Genomic DNA, 26,520 nt, shown 5'->3' on the forward strand with positions numbered 1-26,520 from the left:
TGGAGATTTGATCATCACATATACGTGCTAGATTAACCGTTCGATTTTCTTTTCTTTTTATACGAGAAATGCATTATTTCTTTGTTTGCATTACTGTCGTTTGATTTTCTTTTTCTATATGAGGAATTTATTCTTTCTTTATATATTATTATTGTAATTTGCATTATGTACACTGGGAGCTGACGCCGTTAGACCACAATTTTTACCAATTTTTGGGTTGAAAATGAATTATAATAATTATTTTACTAAAAATAAGTATGATTATTTTGTTATGATAAAATTGGCAAGCATACAAAGCATACAAAATTATGTTTTAATTAAAAATAAGTATGATTGTTTTCTGAAGGGAAAATTGTCAACAGTGGAGATTTGATATTCATGGATACGTGCTAGATTAACCGTTCGATTTTCTTTTCTTTTTATACGAGAAATGCATTATTTCTTTGTTTGCATTATTGTCGTTTGATTTTCTTTTTCTATATGAGGAATTTATTCTTTCTTTATATATTATTATTGTGATTTGCATTATGTACACTGGGAGCTGACGCCGTTAGACCACAATTTTTATCAACTTTTGGGTTGAAAATGAATTATAATAATTGTTTTACTAAAAATAAGTATGATTATTTTGTTATGATAAAATTGGCAAGCATACAAAATTATGTTTTAATTAAAAATAAGTATGATTGTTTTATATCAGCCATTAACAAATATATCACGTTTAAATTTTTTTTTTAGAGTATGTTTGGATGAAGCATTTTAATGAGGTAATATAATGTTTTGAGAAAATGTAAAATGATTTGTACAAAATTTATTGTTTGGATACAAAAATGGAGAATTGTTAAAATAATAGAAATTTATGGAGTATTTTATCTAAGTTAAATTTAATCATTTTGAAATGACACCAAAAACCAAAAAAATTAAAATTCCTTCGTACTCCATAAAATGTATTTGTTACTATTATTTTTTCAAATTTTGAAATTTGGTCCTCATATTTTCCAAAATTACAAAATTGACCCTAAATTTTTTTAATGATTGCAAATTGGTTCTTAATAATTTTTAAAATTTATAATTTGGTCCTTCAAATTTTTACAAATTGCAATTTGATTCCTATTTTTAAATTTTTAAATTTGATCAATAAAATTATCTTTTATAAATAATGACCCCAAAAATCTAACAATGAATTACCTTAATACTCCATCCAAACAAAATAATTTAAAATAAATGAATTTCAATTGAATCATTTGAATTGTTTTGAATTTTAAATTTATTTAAAATTTTAAATTACCTCATCCAAACACACTCTTAGGGTGTTCGCAAGCGGGTTTGATTTGGTTTTGAGAGAATTTAATAGTCAAATCAATTAAAATTAAATGGATTGGTTTGAATTAGATTTACAAATTTTGCGATAAAGTCCAAACTGAACCGAGAAATAACAAGTTAGTTTGGGTTGGAATGATGGGGTAGATAAAAAATACAAAAAATTATTTGAAAAAAATAACTTATTTACATAAATTAATTTTTTCATAATAATATAAAAAAAAATATTAATAGTGTTCAATTGTAAATATTAGACTAACAAATTTTCATTAATATATTAAAAAATATCTAACAAGAAAGTATCTAATATAAAGACTTTAGAATCTATATCTAGTCATTTGAGTTAGTATGATAATTAATGTGTTTCATAACTCTATGTTCAGTTATCACATTACACTAACAATTATTTAATGACAAATTTAAATAGCATAACTTGTCCACATATGACATTTTACTTTTTTCTTGTTGAAGTTGATTTTTTTTAAAAATATTGTGTCAAGTAGCATGTTTATATGTGTCTATTGACATTTCATATTGAGCAAAGATGCTTATGAGTCCAACATCCATTTCAACACTATTTACTTATTAATTTGTAAACATTTGAGAAGGTTGGGCAACATTTGAGAAAGTAGAAATATAATAACACAAGTGAAAGAAATTATCTATAATTGGATTTGAAATTGTGTTTGCAAGAGAATGAATTGTTTTGGATGAAATGTCTTTTATGATTTTTATGTAATGTTTTCTCTTGTCTTTTATGATTATTATGTAATGTTTTCTCTTAGAAGTACTTTTAGATTATGTATGAAGTATGTTTCATTTCAATTTTCTTATAATATCTATAATTCTTGTTTATTTGGCTATTAATGAAACTGAGTTTTCCTATAAAAAAAACTAGTGCAGTTACATCCATCTTCTCATTTCTATCCTATTTTTCTTTTAATTTCAAGTTCTATGTGAAGAAATTTGTACAAATTCTTGAGAAGATGCAAAGATGTGAAGAATAAATGGAAGATCCGAAGAATAAAAGGCTATTGTAATTGAAAGTGCATTGTGATAGACGTGCTTGAATCTGTCGCATTGCTAAATTGATGAATAATGTATGTGTTTCAAAAAAAATATGATAGGAGTGAGAAAGAAAAAAATATATATTTATGGTTATTAAGTTTTATTATAATTTGAATATTGATTTATATTGATACTAACTAAGAAAAAAAAGGTTTTTAACTCGTGAGAAAAAAGTTGGTGCAGTGCAAAACACATTCCAAAGAGTTACCGAAAAGCAAATGCAAAATGACTATAACCTTGCAAATTATTGAGAATGAACTTACAAATTGAGCTTGCAAAAGCAGCATTTTCCTTGCTTTGAAGACAATGCCACAAAATGCATTTTACAAAAAGACTCAACAGAACACCATACAAAAAAATTTATTACTATGCTTTTTGAATGACATTTGAAGAATCCGAGCTTAAAACCAAACAAACTCTGCAGTTTCATGGTTAGGCTAGACTAATTTTCAAGATGCCTTGATTCAACTAAGAACATGAGATTCACATGGTTGGCTTGCAGATGTCCGATCCCCGGTTTTTCTTTTCAAAGATCCTGTTCAAATTCATGAACATGATAACTCTAAGTTAAACTATCATATCTGCCATAAGATAGTCAAATCTGCTATAAAGTTGTGAATAGGACCTGTGAAACAAAGGGAATACAAAACAATACTAGTAGAAGACCCGTGCGTCCGCACGGGTAAGTCAAATCTTAAGATGAATAATGTATTATAAAAGTAAAAAAAGAAGTTTAAAAATTCGAATGAGAAATATTAAATTAAGATTTATAAAACATAATATAGATGTAATGAAGCTATATATAGCAGCTATTTTTAAAAAAAAGTTGGAAACACAACAGGCAAAAGGGTATTATGGTGATAGTGACCCGTAAAAATAGTGAGTTTCAGTGATAAAATTTATATAAGAAAAATATTATGGAGATAGAGACCCGTTAAAATAGTTTGTTTCAGTAATAAAATTCAGTATCTTAGATCATCCTAGTTGTTATTCATATATAATTGTTATTATAAGATCACCAATATGATAAATCCAACATATCTAATATTTACAAATATTTTGCCGATTAAAATAAATAAAAAATGTATTGTGGTGACACTGACCAGTAAAAATAGTGAATTTTAGAGATAGGAACACCTAACCATAAAAATATTTCCTTCTTAGATGCTGACAAGCCTTATACGAAAATAATGTTAATTCTAACAATCAAATACTAACTCTAACTCTAGAACAACAATTTCTGATAGTTTTATTTGATCATATCTTATCATAGTAAAAAGTGGCTGGCTGGCAAGGCTTAAAATTAAAAGATTAGAAGTAGCCGGTTAAAATTAGACAAGGCAATGTTTCTTATTCAATAATTTTAATATCAATAAGACTACTTTTTATTTTAAAAAATCAAAGTGGCTGTGCATGCACCAATAGATATGAATAGTTTATGAGAAACCTATCCCAAAAACAATATTTATCAACATAAGCATCAAATTTAATAATATTTACAATGTCTAGAATAAGACCACACAGTTTTTCTTCTAAAGTGGCTGTTACATTTTTCTATAAAGCATGTCAAGAACATATTAAAACGGTTCCATAAGATCTCAACCATGAAAAGATTAGCTCATTTTCTATTTCAACCATTAGAAGTGGAGATATTAGGATCTGATTAAATTCCATGGCTCTAATTAATTAGAATTCGACTGAGGGAAAAGTAAATAAAATTTGACCAAAAATTATTCTTAAAAAGCCAACATTGAGTAAGGAGCTCCATTCCTTTCTTCTAAACCTTCAAAATATACAACATTCATATAAATTCATCCTACTTTTCTCAACAAAACATTGTTGAATTTTAAACATACATGTGGTTGATGTTCCCTGAAAATTATTATATGCTTTACATATCATTTTCCACAAGAAAAATGGCATTTTTTTTGTAATCAATATATTAATGCATTACTTTCGAATTTCATCCGCCTTTGCCGTGCAATCAGCATCTGCTGATACATTATTAAGATTCCTAAAGGGGTGGTATCACTTCAAAACCAGATTTGATGCATCATATAAAACAATGACCTCTCTTGATTGTCAAAATGTAAGTTTAAAAGGTAAGAAAATGAAAAAAAATAGTAATGTCTATGCGTTGGCGAACAAACAAAATTTAATGTTTGAAGAGCTAGATAACCAGAAGAAAAAAGAGAGAACTCAGCTGCTACATAGGAGCTGAGAAGCTGAATTTAAATCCAATCTTCCCACGATCATGCTCATCCTTCCTAAGAATGTGGAACTGGTTGACTTGAAACAACAAATATACTGGTGAATAAATCATAGAAAACAAACAAACATGCATCATCCACCCAAACATCATAATAGAAACCAGAATGAGGAGTCAAAAGAGCAGCAATATTCTCCGTAGTTTCCTGAGCAAACAGGAGCAATAGTCTCGGTGCTCAGCAACATTTATATTAAGATCATCAAAACGCACAGAGACTTGACTCCATATTTCTAATAATAGAACCCACGACCATCTTAAGATCCTTCTCAATAACAACATGCAACAGAAACGTCGGTCTAGCAGTCAAACGAAGCGTCCCAATTCCAAACTGATCAGCAGGATCTTCCATAGTCAAGTAAAGCTAATAAAGTACGGGATGATAAATCTGCAGCATCAACCTTCCCTCAATTTCTAAAGTACGGATGATAAAGCTAGCTCATCTCGAGAGAAACTTTGTCTTTTGGAAATGCATTTGTTGATACTCACTCTTTTGAAACCGGAGGAGTTCTGCTATAAGATGGAACAGTGGCAGGGAAAAACATTTGGCGAATTCCTTCAGCCTTAATTATGGGCAAGATGATTCCAGATGCACCCTAGGAAATGATAAATTTGGTTTTGAAGAGTTAATTTGTAAGCTATTTATTTTGACACAAAAAACTCGAATAAAAATAATAGGTTTAAACTTACAAAGAGTAACCGAGCTCCAAGCCACACCCGCCTAGGTGAAGGTAATAGTAAATGGCCAACACCATATACTGCGACATCAAAGAAATGGAGAACCAACTTAAGGGACGAGGGTTTAATCCTGAAAGTAAAGAGATCGGTTCTTCCGAGAATAGGCCTCCAAGGGTTAGATAATCAAAGCAAGCTTGGCGCATTCCCTTCCTTGCTTGATTAGGGGATGCACAAAAAACCTTGTAAAGGGCACCTGCTAATGTATTTATGGTGGATGCCACAGGCTGCAAATTGAATGACTAACATCAGTGTTTTAACTTTTAAGCTTTAAAAACATTGAGTGAAGTCAATATTGGTGCAATAAAAGACGCTGTACTCCATCGCATTGTTTGATATTGTGTCTGCTTATTTATTTGTGTTATAAATTTAATCAAAAGCAAAAAAATATGCATACAACATTACCTTACGTAAGGTATAAAAGGATTCAAGGTAATTGCAAAGTGTGGGTGCATCATTCAGGTCACGCAAAGGCTTGAGAAGATTTCTCAGCACCACAATATCAAACAATGCTACTGTCTCTCCGCCCCCTGTTAGTGGATGATGCATGTTGAATGCATCTCCCATCAGTACAGCACTAGGAGTAGGACGAGGATCTGCTGGCATGCTTATGTTCGGCTTTGTCCTTATGTTGCCCTTGTCCACTGGATATGAATGCATCATAAAGCTCAGGGGGGAGCTGCAATCATTTTCAACTTAATGTGAACAAAGTTCTATTTGAACTAAAAGGGTAACAAAATTCTATTTCGAAGGTGTAGCTGATGGTTCCACTTCCATGCCAGAACAAATATTCAAACCTATGCTCTCCGAATTTTCTCTGCAAATATTGACAATGATATAAGAATGTTAATAAATCAGATTTCAAAACTATGCCACAATTTTGATCAATTCAACTTTTATACAGTTTATAATTCTTACTTGAAAGCATTTGTAGAAATACGGTTCTAATGAGAGTCCTAAGTTTGGCTGCAATCGAAGACGTACTTGTTGCATCAATGCTAAGGAAATAACCAGAATTCATAATGCATTGTGACACCAAAAACCAGAATTCTTACTTTGGAGCGAAATGCATTGTGACACCAAAAACCAGAATTCACCTTCAATATGAAACAAACACACCATCTTCCTAGTTGTAGGAGTTACTTTCCTCAATCCAGTTCACACTTCAATCTATGCTTAGTTCCTATCAACAACAAAGTCACATATCATGCATTCACTTACCCTTAATCATCAAAATCACATATCATGCAAATGCTTGCTCGAATCAAAACCCAGAAAGCAATAAACAGCAAATAGAAATTCACCAAAAGTCTTTATCATCAAACTTCAAAAGCCAAAGATTGAAGAACATAAAAAAAATACTAAAATTAAAATTAAAATAAATAAACAAAAATACATACCAGTTTATCAAATCACTTCAAATAAACGAAGAAACCCCCAATTCTATAACAGAATACTAACCTAACCAGCTCAAATTCTCAAAAAAAGCAAACCCCGGATTCTCAAAAAAAGCAACAAAGTTAAAAATAAAGAGTAAAGTGAACTATTTTTTGCTAAATCACAGCTAAAACATAAGGAGAAAAAAGACACATTTTTATAGGTTCCATCAACAACCGTGTTCATACATCAATGAAGAAATAAGTGTCTCAGATTTAGAAACAGTTCTTGCAAAAAACACAGAAATTTCAAGTTATCTTTCACAACAAAAATGGCACCAAAACATAGAGGAAAGAAAAGTGAAAATCAAATGTTCCACAGTTAAATCTGTTGATTACATGAAAAAGACACGATTTTTACCAAATTTCACCGCAAACCATTTTCATACATCAGTTGTCGGAGAAGGAGAGGCGGTGGTCGACGCCAAGATTGCTTGAAACAGAAATCCAACCGGTTCATTGAGAAGCCTGTGAGATGAGGAATACCAAACATTTTTAGGGTTTGAGGAGAGAGAAGAGAGAAGAGGGAATGTGAGAAAGAGAAAGACGAGAGAAAGGATTTGGGAATGGAGAAAGGATTTTAGTTGCCAAGTGTCACATAGTTATTGGAATGTAGAAAAGTTATAGTGTTAATTTGTTAGTTACTAAAATATCCTTTTAGCAGTGTAATTTTTTTTGGAGGAAAGGGCAGTATTGGTAGTTTGGTCAATTTAATAGTATTGGGTAGATAGTAGATATCAATAAAAGCATAAGAAAGGTATCACTCTCTGGTAAAACTTATCATCACCTTCTTTAAAAGTGGCCAGAGAAGGTTACTATGCACAAGATGTGAAATACTAGGAAAATGAAAATACACATTCATGACTGAATATTCATGAATAACAAACAAAAGCCTCTACAAGACTAACGTAAGTGGCATTGGAGACACGGCGTCAAAGTCATGAAGTTCAATTCTCCATATATCACCATTACATTCAACTTAACTAAGTATGCGTAAGAGAGATGGAAAGAGAGGCCGAGAGAGACTTACCTCTAAATGCTTCTTCCGATTTCCAGATGATAAAAGGTTCTTCAAATTGAAGTTAACATCAGCACCCGATGCCAACATTTGGAAGAATTAACTGTACACGTGAAAAAATAAGATTATTAGTTGGAAATAGATGTGTTTGTTAACATTAACTTCATAAATATCAGAAGGAAGATTCAACATAAATACCTTAAACACAGTTTCAATCTTTCCATATTTTCCTAAAGAAATCAGGAACAGATTTAAACAATCAGATGAAATTACAGGAAGTGAGGGCTCCATGTACAGGATGGTATCCAGCCATCCTAATAATAGCAGTTAAAAATTATTTTACCAGTTGCATTGTTGGCATCAAGCATTGCAGTATATGAAATGCAATGTAAACTCTGCTGGATTGCAACCAGATGATTTCATCAATTTCAATGTAAACTCTGCTTCTAAGATTTGACCCTAAAACATTATCACAAATAAAAAACAAAAACATTCAGGAAAAGAAACAGAAGTCTCACATGAATGCAGCAATGAAATGAACCCTAACCGAGGTACTTGTTTGCTATAGGCAATTAGGCACATATATATTACAGATGAGTAGACCTTTTTGGACATAGGAAGTTTGCAATGCACCATTTCTTCCATAAAAGATAAGGCATTGCAAACCAAGAAGCAGTTACTTACACACCAAGAAGCATCCCAAAAAGTTTATTTGGACTAACATAATACGGCAGCATATGCTCATCCTTTAAAAAAGAAACTTTAGAGAAAAAGCTTACAGTATATTCATCAAGTGGTTTATAAATGAGTGTTTAATTAAGCTCTCTATAATAGTTTATTGAATAAGAGTTTAATTCTATAGTTTGTCCAAGCACACCTAAAAATTCTTGATAACTATAATCTACAAAAAATTGCGAGTAAGCAATTAGGATTACATAGTCTTACCATTATCAGCATGTGATTATTTAACTTCTCTGCCCTGCATACCTGACTTTGACTTCCTGGATGTAATATGATCCTGTTTTTCGTACACGATTTTTTTGGACATATCCTTTTACATTTATTTCCCCTTTTCATTTCTCTATGCCTTGCCAATCCCAATTTTTATTTTCTTTCTCTTCTTTTCCTTCTTCCCTTATCTCCCATTCCCGGGTCGTCAGACAATCTCTATCCCAACTACTATTACCAAAATGGGAAAGTTCGATAATGTATAATGGTGTGTATCATTTGCTAGCCTTCAAGTTGTTGAACTCTACTATTCAAGTCTAAGGATACAATTTGGGCTTCCCGCAGCATTCCCTCCTCTCTAAGCCCGGATATTAGCTCATAGCACAGGCGGTCATTTAAAATGAAACCAGTATCACACATTTTCATATACCAAAAATACGCACCATTGAAATCTTTTAAGTCACAATGTCCTTTAACCAAAATTTTATATGTATCAGTTTTTGGAACCAGACCCTTTGCCTTCATATCATCAAAAAGATGTGTTATTTCTGAGACCCTTCTATCTCTAAGGTGTGCTAGAATCAAGCAGTTGTAAGTCACCTTGTCCGAATCAACTCCCAGATCAACCATTTGTTGGTGCAAAGACATTGCCTTCAGAACATTTCCATCTTCAGCATAACCATAAATCATTTCATTATATACCGCTCGGTCTGGAATCAAGCCCATTCCTAACATTTCTTGAAACATTTTCTCCATTGTCACTACACCTTCTTTCCTGCATGAATTGATCAAAGGATGGAAAGTCCCAACGGAAGGTTTTATGCCCCCCTTCTTCATATTATCGTACAATTCAAGGCATTTCTTAGGGTTTCCTGACATTGCATATCCGGACATTAAGGAATTATATGTAATCACATCTGGATTATATCCCTTGCTGGTCATCTGGAGAAACAGATTCTCAGCTTCTGCTACCCTTCCGTTTTTCCCGATTCCATGTATCAGTGTATTGTATGTCACAAGAGTTGCATCTATTCCATTTTTTATCATTTCATTAAAAAATCTGAAGGCATCTTTTAGTTTACTCAATGAGCAACTAGCTTCAATGAGCATATTATATATTTCTACATTTGGAGAAACCCCACGACCTACCATATCCCCAAGCACAATCTCAGCATCAAGAAGCTTACGATCTTTGCAGAGACAGTTTATCAGAGAACCATAGCTTATGACATTAGGCTTTATCCCTTTCTTCTCCATTTCCTCAAGAATCTCAAAACACCTAACAAAATCACACGCCATACCATAACCATTAACCAAAGAGTTATAAGTCTCAACAGTGGGAGAAACACCCTTCTCTATCATCTTCTTAACCCATCTCTCTGCCTGGTCCAACTCCCCAGTTTCACAAAACTTGTTAATCAGGGTATTGAAGGTGACATAACTAGGCCTCAACCCTCGTTTTTCCATTTCTTCAGCTGTCAATATAGCTTTATTCAAGTCACCCTCTTGGCAATAAGCATTCACCAGTATGTTATATGATATCTGACTGGGAACAACCCCATTATCTTCTAGCTTTGCCAAAACCTCTTTAGCCTTTTCAACCCTTCCTACCCTGCACAATCCATTCAACAGAACACTATAAGTACGCTCATCAACCTGTGTCCCATTTCCATCTAGCAAACCATTTTCATTTTCACAAACATAATTATCATCAAATAAAAAACATGAAAACCCCTTAGGCAAAAAACCAATCCCCTCCATCTCCAACAAGACCTTCCTCACATCTTCCAATCTCCCCAAACCACAAAGACCACTTAACAAGCAATTATAAGTAACAATATTTGGCTCCGAATATGGAGCCTTCATCCTACCTCTCAAACTAAAAGCTTCCTCTATTTCACCCACCTTACAATACCCATCAATAAGTGTATTATAAGTAACCGTATTCGGAACAATACTTCTCTCAATCATTTCATCAAACATCTTCCGCGCATCCTTAAGTCTCTTCCCTTTACACAACCCACCCAACATCAAATTATACACATAAACAAAAGGCCGAATCCCATCTCTCTCCATTGAATCAATCAACTCAAACCCCTTATTCAAATCCCTCATCATAACAGCAGAATGAACCGCTTTTTTATACGAAAAAGCATCGGGCCGAATACCCGATTCAACAACATCATTAAAAAGAGTGAGAGCTTTCTCGAACTGGTGCAAATGAACAAGGGTTTGGAGAAGAGAATTAATAAAACAAATGGGGAGGATAAAGCCTTCATTTTTCATGGAATAGAACAATTCCATGACTCGGTTGATTGTACTGGGATTGGAACAAAAGGGTAAGAGGGTTTGTAGAAAGATGGGTTTGGATACGAGGGAGTGGATTTGCGAAGGGAATGAGTAAGGGGCGTTGGAGAGAAGAAGCGATTTGAAGACGGTTTGGGCGGGTTTTGTGCGGCCTTGATCGATTAATGACTGAAGGTGTTGGAAGGTTTGAAGCCATTGTTGTTGGTTTTGGGGGAATGTGAGTGATTGGGAACAGAATGAGGAAGTGGAATTTTTGAGGTGGGAATTGGGAACAAGGTGAAGAACGGAGCGTCTTCTTAAAAACATCGTTTTTAGAGATTGTTGATATTGAAAGAAGGTTCGACGGCGGCGATCTCTATTTAACGGTGGTGACAGTTCGACGCAGGTGGAGGTAGTGGCGGTTCAACGGCAGGTGGCGGTGGTGTGGTTGTGAGAGAAGAACTGAAATGAACAATTGAAGTGCCAAACTATCGTATTAGTCTTATAGTATATTATAAAAATAAATCATTGTTTATAATTGATTAAATAAACAAAATATTAGATAATTGTTGAAGAAGAAGATACATTTGATTTTTTTTTTAATTTTAATTTTAATAATAAAATATTTTTTTATAAAATAAAATTATAAGAAGAAATGCATTGTTTAACAAGTCACAAGATATTGAGGAAAAACCATCTCAAGATGAAGAAGATTCAAGGTTGTGCATATGTGAAGAAATGATTCAAGGTTGTTGTTGATATAGAGAAGAAAATGGTTGTACATATATGTCCTTTGTTAATTTAGATTTATCTTTTTTGACTGATACTTCTATTTTTTTTTATACATTTGTGTATTATTTTAATAATATTTTGTGATTTAAGTAAGAGATGAAGAAGATCCAAGGTTAAAGAAGAAGATAAATGTGATTTTTTTTCATTTTAATTTTATTAATAAAATACTTTTTACAAAATATTGAGGAAAAAGCCTCTTAAGATAAACAAATCTAAAAAAGCGCAAACGAAGTCTCTTTACAAAATTTACCATAATACACAAATGTATAGAGAAAAATGAGAAGTGTCGATTAAAGATAAACCTAAATTAACAAGGATATTTGCACAACCATTCTATTCTTTAAAAATTTGAGTAACCACAAAATTTCACTTAAAAACTAAATTAATACAATTAAACCATATATTCATAATCAACCCAAGCATACATTACGGGGGACTAAAAGTTTTAACCACCGTCGTCGAGTGTATTTCCAATCAAACATTGTACTAATTTTTTTCATGAACGAACTCAATTATTAACATAGTACCCAAAATTCGGCAATAAGAAAATTCGAGACTTCTAAATAAAAAACAAAAGCATCCAAAAAAGAATCACCATTCTCTCTAACAATGCCCCCACATGCCAAAAATCTCAAAGGAGATTTTGAGGCTTTATCATAGTTTAACTTTATTCAATTTTTTTGGAGAGGGTTGCCAAAAAAACCTTCAAATAATAAAAATAGTGAGTAAGTCGTGATGAACAAAAAGATGAAAGAGATTCAAGGTTGAAGAAGAAGATAAATTTGATCTTGTAATTTTAATGTTAATAATAAAATAGTACCTTTTTATAAAATAAAATCATATGAACAATGCATTTCTTCTTCTTCTTTGGGACAAATGAATAGTGAGTAATGTGTTCAAAACTCATAAAATCAATAAACGAGGCTTAATTAAAATTAAAACTAATCACATAATACTAAATACAAAGCATTTAAAGATTAAGAAACCAAAGTTAATGGGTGAAACTTAACCTAAAATAGCAGCTTGAGATAAAAATAAAATAAGGATCAATCACCAAAAACACATAAATTAATCTCCTAAACATGCCAACTCCTTAAACCTAAAATCTTGATATTTTGAAAATCCCTTGAAAATATCAATCTCAATTAAATTTTCATCTTCATTCATTTCTTCTAAAAGATCCATGAGACCCCCCTCCTTGAAAATAAAATCCAAACTCCTTGAAATATTGATTTCAATAAGATCCTCCTCCTCCTCGTCTTCGTCGTCATCATTATCTTGATTTCTTCTAAGATCAATTTCAAAACTTTCATCAATACTTAAGCTAGTACTACTTTCACTATCTAATTGAAGTGAAGAATCTGAATATGGATCTGCTTGTGAAGGATATGAATGTCCTTCACTTTGATTATGAGAAGTTTCATCTCCTAATGAAGATTGCAACTCTTTTTTCTTTGATAGTTTGAAAAGTATCATAGTAGATAGAAGAACAAATAGAAGAGTGAAAATGTAAGGAAAATATTTAGAAAGTGAAAAGAGAACAAGAACTAAGAAAGTGGTGAAAATAGAACTCAACTTGGTTACTTTCTCCATGTTCATCATTTTTTATGATGTAAAAACCAAAGTCACCAAATGCATGTAATAATGCAAATACAAAGGTTGCATTGCAAGTGCAAACTTTAAGTCCATTTTTTTGCTCTGACATGAAAGGAAACTTTTTGTTATTTACTGATTCTCTTGGAGATATGAAAGGTGTTTGTTTTTTGCATTATTACTAACATCAAAGCTTTGGAATCGTGGAATGCATGCATGTGGTAAACATAATCTGACTCTTCCCTTACACATACACATGCCACTATATTTGTTGTGTTGACCATTCAAAACAATGTTTAGAATGCGCTTTGGAACAATAGGAAGAAAAGACTGTTTTCTCCCTAAATAATTAGTGTCATAGGGATTTTTATTAGGCACTCCTGCGGCATATATCACACTCACACCCCTACATTTAATATAAAAATACCGTTTAAAATAAGCTGATGGAGTGCAAAGTAGGCTACCGCACTGGGTCTCAAATTTTTTCAGAGTTAAACTATAATTAAATAGGGCTTCATAAAATATCAGGTAGGTTAAATCATGAGTACATAGGATCTATAATAATTTTTTATGGTTAAATTGCGGCTAATCTACACAGGGCCTCCAAAAACTTTGTGACGGCCTTGAAAGTAAGGTTCTTACTAATCAGTGCCCTCAAAACACTTTTTAAATATATTAAATAAAGAAAATATTTTTTTATAAAATTTAATATTTTAATTTTTAATACATTTTTAATATATTGGATATACACATTTTTTTAAAAAAATTATCACTTTAATCACTTAAATGGTGTCTTAAGAGCACTCGTTAACATTTTCCTTAAAGTATATTAAATAAAACAATTCTTTTATGCTTGATCTTAAGCCCGTAGGTATTGTCCGTTTTTTAAATTATCCTCCATCTATTTTGAAATGATTGCCAATTAAGATTTTTTGTACATAAATTAAAAAATATAATAATTTTGCCCTAAAACATTGTACTATTTGTACTAGTACTTTTACTAAAATAATATCCTAAATGTATTGAAAGTAGTGTACAAAGTAATTATTGAAAGAAAAAATTGGAAAAATAGCAATTATGACTACATTAAAATTGATAATAACATTCTTTTTGAAATAAATTTTATTTGCTAACACGACATTCATTGTGAAACGGAGGGAGTAATTCTTATGATTTTGTCTTTTTTAAAAAACGTTTTGTTGGGTTAAAATCTATGAGTGTTGTATATGGGGACAACTCATGTGAGAACACTTGGTTATTATGAGAAATGAAAACAACAAATCACGACCATTAAATTTTGATTTGTTCACTACAACAAAAATGAGTTTAGGCAACAACTGAAATCCGCTGCCTAAAGTAGAAAAACCGTAGTCTAAATGTTTAAGGGACGGTTTTTCATGTGTGGAATAAACTGCCGTTGCCTATTCTTTAAGGGCACGGTTTTTTAACTTTAGACCACAGATATTCAAACGTGTCGCCTAAGATAAGTTAAAGGGCACGGTTTACTAAGTTTGTTTCAACCACGGTTTATTATAAGCCACTGTTACAAAGCGTTGCCTTATCTATAAGCTACGGATTTTAAACTCAAATATAAGCTACGGTTTAGTTTGGGCTACAGCCTAAAACCGTGGGTATATAACACTTTTTTTGAAAAAAAAAACCTATAAATAACATTAGAAGAACATTGAAAAATATAATAGGATTACATAAAAAAATTCAAAATATTTAATAAAAAGAGTAAATTATCCTATAAAAGTCCCACTGAAAGTGAATTCTACAGATTATAACATTCAAGGTTGGAATGGGCAGTGAAGAAAACATCACTACCATAATTCTCTCTTCAATATAAGCGTTAAATCTTGTTAAGTTAAATACAAATCTAATTGTGAGAAGTAGAAAGGAACAAAATAGGTAATATTACATTCCATTGTAAATCGTAAAAACTTGTCAAATTCTTCTCTAAACATTTCTAAACTACATATATTAAAAGTAGAAAACCTCCATGACATATTTAACAGGAGTAATTACTTCATTGCAAGTAGATACTCATCACCTGAAATAAATAAGAAAATCACAAGTGAATCCAAAAGCACAACTTTTAATCATAAAAATTAAGTCAAAGTATGCATGACATCAATGGTTGAATGAACTTATACATGTCGGCCGAACTCTTTTTCTAAAGCAGAACTAAAAACTCAAAAAGTTCCTTATTATTAAATTCTTTCCAAGTGAAGCAATAACACCATAACATCATTGATTTCTGTACAGCAATGGGCTTCCCAACCAAAAGAAATTGGCATATAATACTCTCTCCATGTGAAGCAATAACACCATAAATAATTAACACGGAACTTCAAATTTCAAAGAGAAACTTCAGAAAGAACAAAATTAGTGGCTTACGGTCAATATATGTATTCTTTATGTCTTTCCACTCATTATGAGACATGCTGAAAAAACCAAAAGTCAGTCCTAAGTTAATCCAAAAATATGCCTATTCTTTGTGATTTCATCATTATTGAGATCCAAGACATCCCATATGGCTCATTAAGCTGACACAAACTACCACTAAGAATATGGGCTAACAAAGAACCAAAATACTATGCACATCTAAAAACAAATCTTCGCTACTTAATAATATGGGTGCAGAATATGCAATCTAAATCTATAATTATAGTAGACAGTTAGTATGCTCAAGTTAAAAACTAAAAGTGAGAACTGATCGAAACAATAATGGGTCTTACCGATATATCTGTGGCTCAAACTCCAACAGAGTTTCGGTGGAGTTTGGATAGTGCGAGCACCGCAAAAGTTTGCCATGTGAATGCAAATATCATCAAGTTGTCTATCCCATATCAACAGTGTCATTATAAATAATAGGTTCCCATGAAAACACTTGCAATACATGAGCTTTGCAGAATGACATCTTTTTCTTTATTCTGATACATCTTTAGTCTAAATATAATCAAAATTTCCCAATAAAATTTACCCCCTAACCATCAGGATAAAAAGCTATTAAGCATACTCCCGTGTCCTAAAAAAAGGTAATGATGTGTACTTCAGAAAAGTTTAAGAAATTTTTAAATCTGGAAATCTATGAATAAAGAGATACGTTTTTAAAATCGGGGACACAAAAATACCAAAAAAATTAAAATTGAAAGCTTTGAAAAGATAAATAATTAAAATTGAAATCTTTGAAAAGATAGATTATGGAAATTACCTTTTATTGAAGATGAATGAATCTTCCCTTCTATTGACAGACCAGAATCGTGTGTCAATTCTTATGGGTCTTTGATGGCAAAAGAAATCGACCTGCTTTTACAATAGATGAGAGACGAAGACATGATGATTGACCCTTTGATAGTTCGATAGCTTTCAGTATTCCTTGTTGCGTCTGAGGAAGAAAAAATTTGAAATTTAGGGTTTGGGTGTCGAGGATGCTGGGAACGATGGGTGAGGAATTATGTTTGATAAAAGAAAAAGATATAAACTCAATATACTTTACACGGTTATAAAAAATTTATTAACAATAATTTTTATGTATAAAATATGATTAATTTGTATACATATCCAATCAAATCATATTGTTTAACTTATATATAGATCAAATCATATTGTTTAGATATTCGTGGGATTTGATCAGTTATAACTTTTGTTCTTTTTTTACCTTATTTGTCAAAAAATGCTTCAAACTCTAAATACAATATTTTTACTGAGCATAATTTTTATTTTACTATTTTTATTTTTTGTTTTCTAAATAAAAATATCTTTTAAAGATATCTCATTCAATTCAATTGCACTTAATCACTAGTTTTTAATTTTATTTTATATTCTGTATTGTATATTAAAATATTTTTTATGAAGAATTATTAAAATTTGACTTTTCGTTTAAATTTGTTTAAAAACTTCTCTAATAATATTTAACTAAAATACATAAACTTAAAAAGCTTTTTAAGCTGCAACTTATATGTATTGCATAATAAAATTTTCTTTTTTTGTTTTTTTTACCTTTTTTATTTATTTCTAAAAGATATTATAGAATATTATTAATTCTGGAGTAAATAAAATCTATAACATAATGATAAATATAAATATTCTAGAGGGAAAGATTCTAAATTAAATAAATTGTTGGCGTAGTGGTACAGTATTTCATTTTGAAATGTTTCATTTTAAGAGTACACGGGTTCGATCCTTGTGTGCGGAAACTTCAGTCCTTACAATTACGCTGCACTTAGCTTTACATGAATAAGGGACGGTTTTGTTCCAACCACGTTTCAAAAAGCGTAGTTTTAAGTGAAATAGACAACGGTTAATTTTAATGGACTCGATTGATTTCTTTTTCTATGATCCTTAATATTTATTTTAAATCAACATAGAAAAAGAAACTAATCCAGTCCATTAAAATTAATAAATCAAAATTTAATGGTCGTGATTCATTGTTCTCATTTCTCATAATAACCAAGTGTTCTCACTTGAGTCGTCCCCGTTGTATATAACGTATTTTTAGCATAAATTTTTAAACAATATGAGATTATTTTGGTAAGCTCGGAACAGTTGACTGAGGGGCATAGTACAAACTTCATTCACACAAACGACACTAATTAATGTTTCACTCGACCTCAAGTTTGTGTCATTGCGACTATTAGGTATTGTCTGCTTTGAGTGGGAAATCCACACCCGAAATCCAAAATCGCACCCGCTTATATATATATATATATATATATATATATATATATATATATATATATATATATATATATATATATATATATATATATATATATATATATATATATATTGTGGAAATTGTAGAAAAAATGTATTTTATGTATTTTGCTGCGGGTTCGGATTTGAGTGAAAAAACCCGAACCCAATGAATGTGGGCGTGAGTGTTATTTTGTCACCCGAACAACTTTTGGGTTCTAGTTTGGGTGCCGATTTCGGGTGCGGATATTATATATTATATATTTTGTGGAAAATTGTAGAAAAAATATATTTTATGTATTTTGCTGCGGGTTTGGGTTTGGGTGAAAAAACCCGAACTCAATGAATGTGGGCGTGAGTGTTATTTTGTCACCCGAACAACCTTTGGGTTCTGGTTTGGGTGCCGATTTCGGGTGCGGGTTTGAGTAGTGTGAAACTCCCACCCGACCCGTTGCCATCCCTATATACAATGTTTTTTTATCAATTCAAACAACATTTTTTTAATAAAATGTATTATTATATACCTTTTTTTTTTCGTTAAATGTGGTACCCAATTAAGAACTTTTATTGCATTTAAAATGTGTTTCGTACTGAACTAAAAAAATTGGTGTTGCTTGATAACGTAGGACGCTGGAGCGGTAATACTGATCTCCGATACGGTGGTGTATGGGTGTAACTGGAAGGTTAGCACTCCAACACGCTAGTCAGAGTCTAAGATGAATGCAGTGAAAGATGTTATGGGTGTACATAGGTTGGGTTGGATCGAGTTTGGCCTAATTCGTTACCTAACCCGTTCAAACTTCAATGACTTGCTATCGTCGTCCAACCCGCAATTTCATTATCAAAGCGACCCAAAACGACCGTTCATTTATAGGTTGGATTGGGTTAGGTTTGTGGATTGTGTTTAAAATTTAAAAAAGAAATCACTTTAAAAATATTGTAACACAAATCAATACATTTATACTAATTTCTAACACATAAAATGGATTAAGCACGTCATATAATATCTAATAATATTCATCAACATGACATAACATTGGATAATAGTATAAAACTCCACAAGACATATTATTTTTATAAAATACGTAAATTAGAAATGATACAAAAGAAAATAAGAAACAACATTTGGTCATAGAATTACGTAAATCATTGATCTAGTATTATTATTGGTGGAGAATAATTTTTTTTGGAAAAAAAATAATTTTATATTTTTATTTAAAATAATAATAAAAAATAAAAAATTACTAATGTCACGTTAATGAGTTGAGTCAACGGGTTTGCTATTTACAAAACTCAAACCTGATACCCAAACCAAAACTATATGGATTGTTGCGGGTTGGGTTAAATATACCCAGAAATAAATAAGTTTGAATAATTTATGCATTGCTTCAATTTAAATTAACGGATTCGTGAATCGATCCGCACCCATAAACACTCCTAAAGATATAGATCCGAAAAGTGTATTTATCTATCCTAAAAAAATCACTCAATCATTAAAAAAGAAGAATATATATCTATCATAAAACATCACTCCATCAATTTACTCAATAAAAAGAAAAAAAAAATCAAGAATAATATAATTGGAAAGAATCCTTTTGAAATTGAGAATGACAGAAGTACCCTTGAGTGGAGAATAATCACTACTTCCATATTCGAACAATTTCCCCCCAAATCAGCGAGGGTAATTCAGTCACACCGAAACCCTAGAGTTAGGGTTTAATTCCTCCCTATCAATTTCGCATCTAGATTGATTCTTCCAAGATTGATTTTGTTTATATTTTCCATATCGAATCAATCTCAGCGTGTTCGGTCTCAGTTCCTTCAAAGGGCTTTATCGCCCATTTCGCATTCAAACCCATGGTCTTCACTTTTCCATGGATCTCTCTTCACTACCTTCCAATTCTCCCATTCAACAAGAAGAAGACGAGTGGGGTATGTATTTTCAATTCAAATTCAATTTTTTTTTATATCAATTTATGAAACAGAATAGAAAAAGAGAGATCTTTTGTTTTTCCCTAAAAAAATTTGGGATAAAAGTTACGAATCTGTCAACTAATCGGGGTTTTTGAATCTTACTGATTTATTGCATTTTGGGTGGAACTGGTTTGAATCACAATAACCAATATTTGCCAATTGGATCAAAAATATTGTTATCCAGGGTAATTGATTGTCCTGTATTTTAGCTAAATAGGATCACATTTTGTTGAATGTTTGTAGTTCTAGCTTGATTTGATGCTGTTTGATTCAAAAAATTTATGCAAATTAGAGTCTTGTTAGGGCTGACTTTGTTACATATTGCATGCATATGATGATGTCTCTGGTCGGGGTGGGTGGGGTTGCGCAGTGCTAGTTGAGTTAACCGAGTGTAAACGGTTGGTCTATGGTTCAATTCCGACGACAATAGTTTTTATATTTATGTATTAATATTAATGTTAACAAAAAATGATATCTCTGGTCTGGTCTTATAAAGTTTTATTATTATGTGTCGTTGATGCAATGAATATCCGTGCATATTTGTATTAGATTGAAGTTTACAAACTTGATTGTTTGCTGTTAGAAGTAACCTGTCCTGGTTTGGTTTTGCGTTCTCATGTGAGATGCATGCATCTTAATACTTCTTGTGTTACATGGTTGAGATTTTATTTTACAGATGCATCTTGATAGCATATTTGTTTTGTTCCTGAATGCTTATTGTGTTGATTGTTTTTGGTTGTAGACACTGATGGATTTGTGATTCCGAGTCTTGGAATTGAAGAGTCTAATCAAAGGAAAGAAAATGTTGCAAGCATAGAACCATCAAATTCTGCTGCAAAGGTTGGTTGAAAAAATTGTTTCGTGTTACGTTTGCCGGTTAATATGTAGGCTTGAGATATTGGAACTGGTTGAGCTGACACTGTCTATATTTACTGTATTTGTTTGTTCGAGTAGGTGAAGAAGGAAGAGAACATCTATCTTGGCCCACACGGGGCGCCTCCTTCACAGTCAAAACAGAAGGAAGAGGTAAATTTATCAAACCGAAAGCAGCGGTTCAAGCAAAAGCTGAAAGAAGCCGATAAGAAAAATAGTGGAACAGGTAGGGAGAATAAATTGGATAACTTGAGGGAGCTTGTGGGTGCGGGGAAAGCAAATGCGGGTATGGCAAAGAGATCTTCTCCTAAGGACTGGTTAGATCCACATTGCCATGAAGCTGAGTTTGAGAGGAGGTGATTCGCACAGAAGATTTTAGTTTCTTTTAAGTTATTTATACTTGGACAAAATCTTCCCTTGTTATAATTTTGATTTGATGGATCACTCAAGACATAAGTTTCAGAGGTTTTGTACTCTGACAATAAATTCATCACCCGATGTTTCAATACTCGATACTCAAGTTCTTATGCTCAAGTTCTAATTCTCAGTAGTCAATAGTTATACTGTAGTTATATTTTGAAACCATTGGCTTGAAAAAGTTACATCCTGTCAACTTTTGATCTAGGTTGTTAATCTCATATATCCCAAATGCTATAGCAGAAAATAGCGGATAGCTCGAGCTTTTAAAAATCAAGGTAAAGTAAATACTTAATATGACATAAATATTAAAAATAGGTTCCAACAACATACATATGATGCAACATATATAAATCAAACATAATGATTCAAATTAGGAATGTACTCAAATGACTAAATCAAATTCTAAACGTAAACAAGATCACTAAATCACATCCGTCTCATCTTCACTTCTAACAAGATGACTAAATCACATCCGTCTCATCTTCACTTATAAGTTCTACCACATTAATATTGTTTTGCTCACCACTTTATTTAATTTCAAACTCTTCTTCTTTCACCTCCAACTCATCATCTCCATTAGACACTAATGTAGCAAGCACTCTTGTTTGTTTCATTAGCCCCAACAACATTACCAACAACTTCCTAAGTCACAAAAACCAAGTCTTGATTGCTCTAGCTTGCTTCTCTTTGTAGAATGAATCTATATTATAATATTTGTAAAATGAATCTATATTATAATTTGTATAAATAATTAATTTTAAAACTCCTAAGCTCCAATCTAACTACATAAAAAGTATGGAACATTATGGAGCATTGGCTGGATTTCATGCTTCATTTTCTGAAAAAATATAGAACACTATGACCTCAAGAAGGAAGAAGCAGAACACGAATTTGCTCTAATTTTGAGATGCATAACACGAAGAAAAAGCACATTGGTAATAAAGAAGATGAAGTACCTCAACCAACTCAACTGCCACATAAACTAACATAAATTACGTTTGAGGAAAATATATGGAAATGACTAATATGTCTCTATTTAAAAATTAAAGGACCGCAGTGACAACTTTTATAATTAAGGGATCAAACTGAACCAAAATGTATTTTGCCTTTTAAATTTATGTTAATTTAAATATTTTACATTAAAATATATTTTTAAAATTCAATTTCTAATTAAAATTCTAAATTGTTGGAGAAGTTTATTGTCCTTATTAACTCACAGATTGGGATATTATAGGTTCAATTCCTAATGTGGATGTGATGTGGGAACATCTTTGATAAGTAATTTTTTAAAATATTTAAAGTCTATTTAAACCGAAGTTAAATTCAAGAACATCTTTGATAGATAATTTTTTTTTAAATATGTTTTGAATTTTAATGTCTGTTTAAACCAAATTAAAATCAATCTAAATTTTATGTAAACAAAAAGTGCTTCAAGTATTATGTGCTTAACACAAACAAAACAAAAAAGTACATGAATTTTTTGTTGACTAAAAAAAAAAAACATGAAATAACCATGCAAATTCACTATTTTTATGTATATGTGGTTCCCTCCAAAGCAGCAACGAATGAAAACAACAAGAAAAAGCATACGATGAAACATGCTTAGGAGTATAGTTCGTGGCAGAACAAAACTGTCACTATTTCTACTTCCCTTTCGCCACATCCATCACCAACACCAACCATGTCTTTCTGCTTTGGATTCTCATTCCTACGCCCACATGCTCCAACAAATTATCCAAAACGGCGCCGACACAAACGCCGGAAAACATCTCCACTGCCACATTCTCAAGCGTGGCGCTTCTCTTGACTTGTTCGCTCAAAACATTCTTCTTAACTTTTATGTTCAGTCCAATTCATTGCGTGATGCTTCCAAACTGTTTGATGAAATGCCTGTCACTAACACCATCACTTTTGTCACCTTGGCTCAAGGTTACTCTCGGTCCCATCAGTTCAATGAAGCCCTTCATTTCATTCTCAGGTAAAGTTTTCTTTTTTACTAACACTATGATGCAAATACTTATGTATAGCAATGTTGTGTCTCCTAGTACAATGAATGGAGTATTTAAGAGGATTGGGTTTGGCATCCAAAAATGGGTAGCGGCACAGCTTGTTGCCCGTTTGCCTGCTATTTCTATATAATCAAAATTTTGAATTGAGAATTTTATAACACTACTAGTAAAGGTATACATATAGCTTAAGATTATACTAATGTATGAAAAAAAATGAAAATAAAGGTGTGAATTTCTGCCACATGTTATTAGTTTGCTTAGAATAGATATAGATTGGTTGTTTAAATGCACTTGTTATATTCTAAGATATGTGTTTTTTTTTTCTTTCAATACAGGTTATTTAGAGAAGGACATGAGGTGAACCCATTTGTTTTTACTACTCTTCTCAAGTTGCTGGTGAGCATGGATTTGGCTCACTTGTGTTGGACACTTCATGCTTGTGTTTATAAGCTTGGCCATCACGGTAATGCATTTGTTGGGACTGCTCTTATTGATGCTTACTCTGTTTGTGGAAATGTCAATGTTGCTCGTCATGTTTTCGATGACATTTGTTGTAAGGATATGGTGTCTTGGACTGGGATGGTAGCTTGTTATGCTGAGAATTGTTTCTATGAGGAGTCATTGCAACTTTTCAATCAGATGAGGATTATGGGGTACAGGCCCAACAATTTCACCATTTCAGGTGCGCTTAAGTCCTGTCTTGGTCTAGAGGCGTTTGATGTTGGGAAAAGTGTTCATGGATGTGCTTTGAAAGGTAGTTATGATCATGATCTTTTTGTTGGCATTGCGTTGCTTGAGTTGTATGCGAAGTCTGGGGAGATTGTTGACGCACAACGGCTTTTTGAGGAAATGCCGAAAAATGATCTTATTCCTTGGAGTTTGATGATAGCGCGGTACGCTCAAAGTGACAGAAGTAAGGAGGCCTTGGATTTGTTTCTTCGAATGAGGCAAACATCTGTCCTCCCTAATAATTTTACATTTGCTAGTGTGCTGCAAGCTTGTTCCTCTTTAGCTTTGCTTAATTTGGGAATGCAAATTCATTCTTGTGTGCTGAAATTTGGACTGAACTCAAATGTGTTTGTGTCAAATGCCATCATGGATGTTTATGCTAAGTGTGGTGAAATTGAGAACTCCGTGAAATTGTTTGAGGAATTGCCGGATCCGAATGATGTGACTTGGAACACTATAATAGTTGGTTATGTTCAGCTAGGGGATGGAGAGAAAGCAATGAATTTATTTTCAAATATGCTTGAGTATGACATGCAGCCAACCGAAGTGACATACTCAAGTGTTCTTCGTGCCTGTGCTAGTTTAGCAGCATTAGAGCCGGGACTTCAGGTTCATTCCTTAACTATCAAAACCATGTACTACAAGGACACTGTAGTTGCAAATTCTTTGATAGATATGTATGCTAAATGTGGAAGAATCGATGATGCCCGACTAACATTTGATAAGCTGAACAAACGGGATGAAGTTTCATGGAATGCCATGATTTGTGGATATTCTATGCATGGCATGAGTGCGGAGGCTCTAAATTTGTTCGACACGATGCAACAAACTGATTGCAAACCTAATAAACTGACTTTTGTTGGAGTGCTGTCTGCGTGTAGCAATGCAGGACTGTTATTGAAAGGACAAGCTCACTTTATGTCAATGTCACAGGACTACAGCATTGAGCCATGTATAGAACATTATACTTGCATGGTTTGGCTTCTTGGAAGATTGGGTCGATTGGATGAAGCAATGAAACTCATTGGAGAAATTCCATATGAACCTAGTGTAATGGTTTGGCGCGCATTGCTTGGTGCTTGTGTTATCCACAAGAAAGTTGATCTAGGAAGAGTTTGTGCCCAACATGTACTTGAAATGGAGCCGCATGATGATGCGACCCATGTACTTCTGTCAAACATGTATGCCACTGCGGGGCGATGGGACAATGTTGCTTTTGTTAGGAAAAATATGCAAAAGAAAAGAGTGAAGAAGGAACCTGGTTTAAGCTGGGTTGAGAGCCAAGGTGTTGTTCACTATTTCTCTGTGGGGGACACTTCTCATCCTGACATTAAACTAATATGTGCGATGCTTGAATGGTTACACAAGAAAACCAGGGATGCAGGATACGTTCCTGATTGCAATGCTGTTTTGCTTGATGTAGAGGATGATGAAAAAGAACGACACCTGTGGGTACATAGTGAGAGACTGGCCTTGGCTTATGGACTAATTCGGACTCCGCATGCATGTGCTATTCGCATTATTAAAAATCTTCGAATATGTGTAGATTGTCATGCAGTTATAAAGTTGATATCGAAAGTTGTACATCGAGAAATTGTTATCAGGGATATAAATCGGTTTCATCATTTTCGTCACGGGGTTTGCTCATGTGGCGATTACTGGTAACTGATAATGCAGTCAAAAAAATAGGATACAACTTGTTTAGGTTGCTGGGGAGGTGGATGTCATTCATTGTGAAGCGAGTTCAACAATCTTTTTGTGTAGTTCAATATATATGCAACCTTGCATTAATGACTTAGATGGTGAGGTACATTTTTGTTAGTTCACTAACCGTTGTAATATACTTTTTTATTTGAGGAATCATCCATTTCCAATACACATTCTGTTCAGGACAATAACATATTATTTTGTGGATATGTAGCAATGTTGTCATGAATAGGTTTAACATTATTGTTTTCTTTTTACGGAAGGTTCAAGATTATTGTTAATTGTTATTACTATTGCTCTAAGAAATGCAAATCATTTTATAAGTTTAACATTATTTCTATGTTGATTATGAAATTACGTAGATTTCATCCTAGACCTTTTCAACTGAACCATATATGGCAAGGGTCCTCGTCCACTCAATTAGTCAAGAAATTTATGTTTAATCTGAATTTGTTTTCTCCATCAAAATTAGATTCTTGGTTCAAGATCCATCCCGGTCTTTGCAAAGAAAAGACTACTATCCAGAAGATACATCTTTCATGTTAAATCGATCAAAATTACCTGCCTTTTTATCTGCTGCTTTCAGCCATAATGAATTCTTAAGCAAGATTAAAGAAGCTATGACTGATTTATCTGAAAGTGAAA

The 26,520-nt window shown here is 32.4% G+C and overlaps 4 protein-coding genes, 1 long non-coding RNA gene and 1 pseudogene across 13 annotated transcripts; 2 read left to right on the forward strand and 4 right to left on the reverse strand.

The window, feature by feature from the left end:
* Positions 1 to 2,723: 2,723 nt before the first annotated feature.
* LOC131615698 (pentatricopeptide repeat-containing protein At5g12100, mitochondrial) lies at positions 2,724 to 11,563 on the reverse strand. 7 transcript variants are annotated; one of them, XM_058886852.1, is made up of 6 exons: positions 8,789 to 11,563; positions 8,042 to 8,302; positions 7,856 to 7,946; positions 7,215 to 7,293; positions 6,445 to 6,572; positions 6,308 to 6,355 (listed from the first exon to the last, which is right to left on the reverse strand). In XM_058886852.1, exon 1 carries the CDS (start codon positions 11,402 to 11,404, stop codon positions 9,074 to 9,076), a length of 2,331 nt encoding a protein of 776 aa, XP_058742835.1. In that variant the 5' UTR covers positions 11,405 to 11,563; the 3' UTR covers positions 6,308 to 6,355; positions 6,445 to 6,572; positions 7,215 to 7,293; positions 7,856 to 7,946; positions 8,042 to 8,302; positions 8,789 to 9,073. The 7 variants fall into 7 exon arrangements, with proteins under 7 accessions (XP_058742838.1, XP_058742835.1, XP_058742833.1 ...); XM_058886850.1 differs by having other exon boundaries at positions 7,187 to 7,293; XM_058886854.1 differs by lacking the exon at positions 7,215 to 7,293 and having other exon boundaries at positions 6,308 to 6,572; positions 8,042 to 8,073; positions 8,187 to 8,302.
* Positions 4,417 to 6,076, reverse strand: LOC131615699 (squalene monooxygenase SE1-like; annotated as a pseudogene).
* Positions 11,564 to 12,937: 1,374 nt separating the features above from the next.
* LOC131619648 (uncharacterized) lies at positions 12,938 to 13,462 on the reverse strand. The gene has a single exon (XM_058890723.1). It carries the CDS (start codon positions 13,460 to 13,462, stop codon positions 12,938 to 12,940), a length of 525 nt encoding a protein of 174 aa, XP_058746706.1.
* A 1,762-nt stretch (positions 13,463 to 15,224) lies between these two features.
* Positions 15,225 to 16,985, reverse strand: LOC131617777 (uncharacterized). 3 transcript variants are annotated; one of them, XR_009288676.1, is made up of 4 exons: positions 16,680 to 16,982; positions 16,204 to 16,493; positions 15,863 to 15,909; positions 15,225 to 15,515 (listed from the first exon to the last, which is right to left on the reverse strand). It is a non-coding gene; the product is annotated as an uncharacterized LOC131617777 (long non-coding RNA). The 3 variants fall into 3 exon arrangements; XR_009288674.1 differs by having other exon boundaries at positions 15,863 to 16,493; positions 16,680 to 16,985; XR_009288675.1 differs by lacking the exon at positions 15,863 to 15,909 and having other exon boundaries at positions 16,680 to 16,979.
* A 2,847-nt stretch (positions 16,986 to 19,832) lies between these two features.
* On the forward strand, positions 19,833 to 21,544 carry LOC131617778 (uncharacterized). Its single transcript, XM_058889031.1, has 3 exons — positions 19,833 to 20,095; positions 20,880 to 20,977; positions 21,092 to 21,544. The coding sequence occupies exons 1-3, from the start codon at positions 20,038 to 20,040 to the stop codon at positions 21,368 to 21,370; spliced, it is 435 nt and encodes a 144-aa protein (XP_058745014.1). The 5' UTR covers positions 19,833 to 20,037; the 3' UTR covers positions 21,371 to 21,544.
* Positions 21,545 to 22,850: 1,306 nt separating this feature from the next.
* LOC131617779 (putative pentatricopeptide repeat-containing protein At5g13230, mitochondrial) lies at positions 22,851 to 26,133 on the forward strand. Its single transcript, XM_058889032.1, has 2 exons — positions 22,851 to 23,408; positions 23,775 to 26,133. Exons 1-2 carry the CDS (start codon positions 23,029 to 23,031, stop codon positions 25,831 to 25,833), a joined length of 2,439 nt encoding a protein of 812 aa, XP_058745015.1. The 5' UTR covers positions 22,851 to 23,028; the 3' UTR covers positions 25,834 to 26,133.
* Positions 26,134 to 26,520: the final 387 nt, after the last annotated feature.

This window comes from Vicia villosa, linkage group LG7 (genome assembly GCF_029867415.1).
Source record: "Vicia villosa cultivar HV-30 ecotype Madison, WI linkage group LG7, Vvil1.0, whole genome shotgun sequence".
Classification (NCBI taxonomy): domain Eukaryota; kingdom Viridiplantae; phylum Streptophyta; class Magnoliopsida; order Fabales; family Fabaceae; genus Vicia; species Vicia villosa.

Coding starts and splice junctions, on each gene's coding strand:
- LOC131615698 (XM_058886855.1), bottom strand. CDS start 11,404: ATGTTTTTAAGAAGACGCTCCGTTCTTCACCTTGTTCCCAATTCCCAC.
- LOC131619648 (XM_058890723.1), bottom strand. CDS start 13,462: ATGGAGAAAGTAACCAAGTTGAGTTCTATTTTCACCACTTTCTTAGTT.
- LOC131617778 (XM_058889031.1), top strand. CDS start 20,038: ATGGATCTCTCTTCACTACCTTCCAATTCTCCCATTCAACAAGAAGAA. Junction 20,096..20,879: donor ACAAGAAGAAGACGAGTGGG/GTATGTATTTTC, acceptor TTTTGGTTGTAG/ACACTGATGGATTTGTGATT. Junction 20,978..21,091: donor CATCAAATTCTGCTGCAAAG/GTTGGTTGAAAA, acceptor TTGTTCGAGTAG/GTGAAGAAGGAAGAGAACAT.
- LOC131617779 (XM_058889032.1), top strand. CDS start 23,029: ATGCTTAGGAGTATAGTTCGTGGCAGAACAAAACTGTCACTATTTCTA. Junction 23,409..23,774: donor GCCCTTCATTTCATTCTCAG/GTAAAGTTTTCT, acceptor CTTTCAATACAG/GTTATTTAGAGAAGGACATG.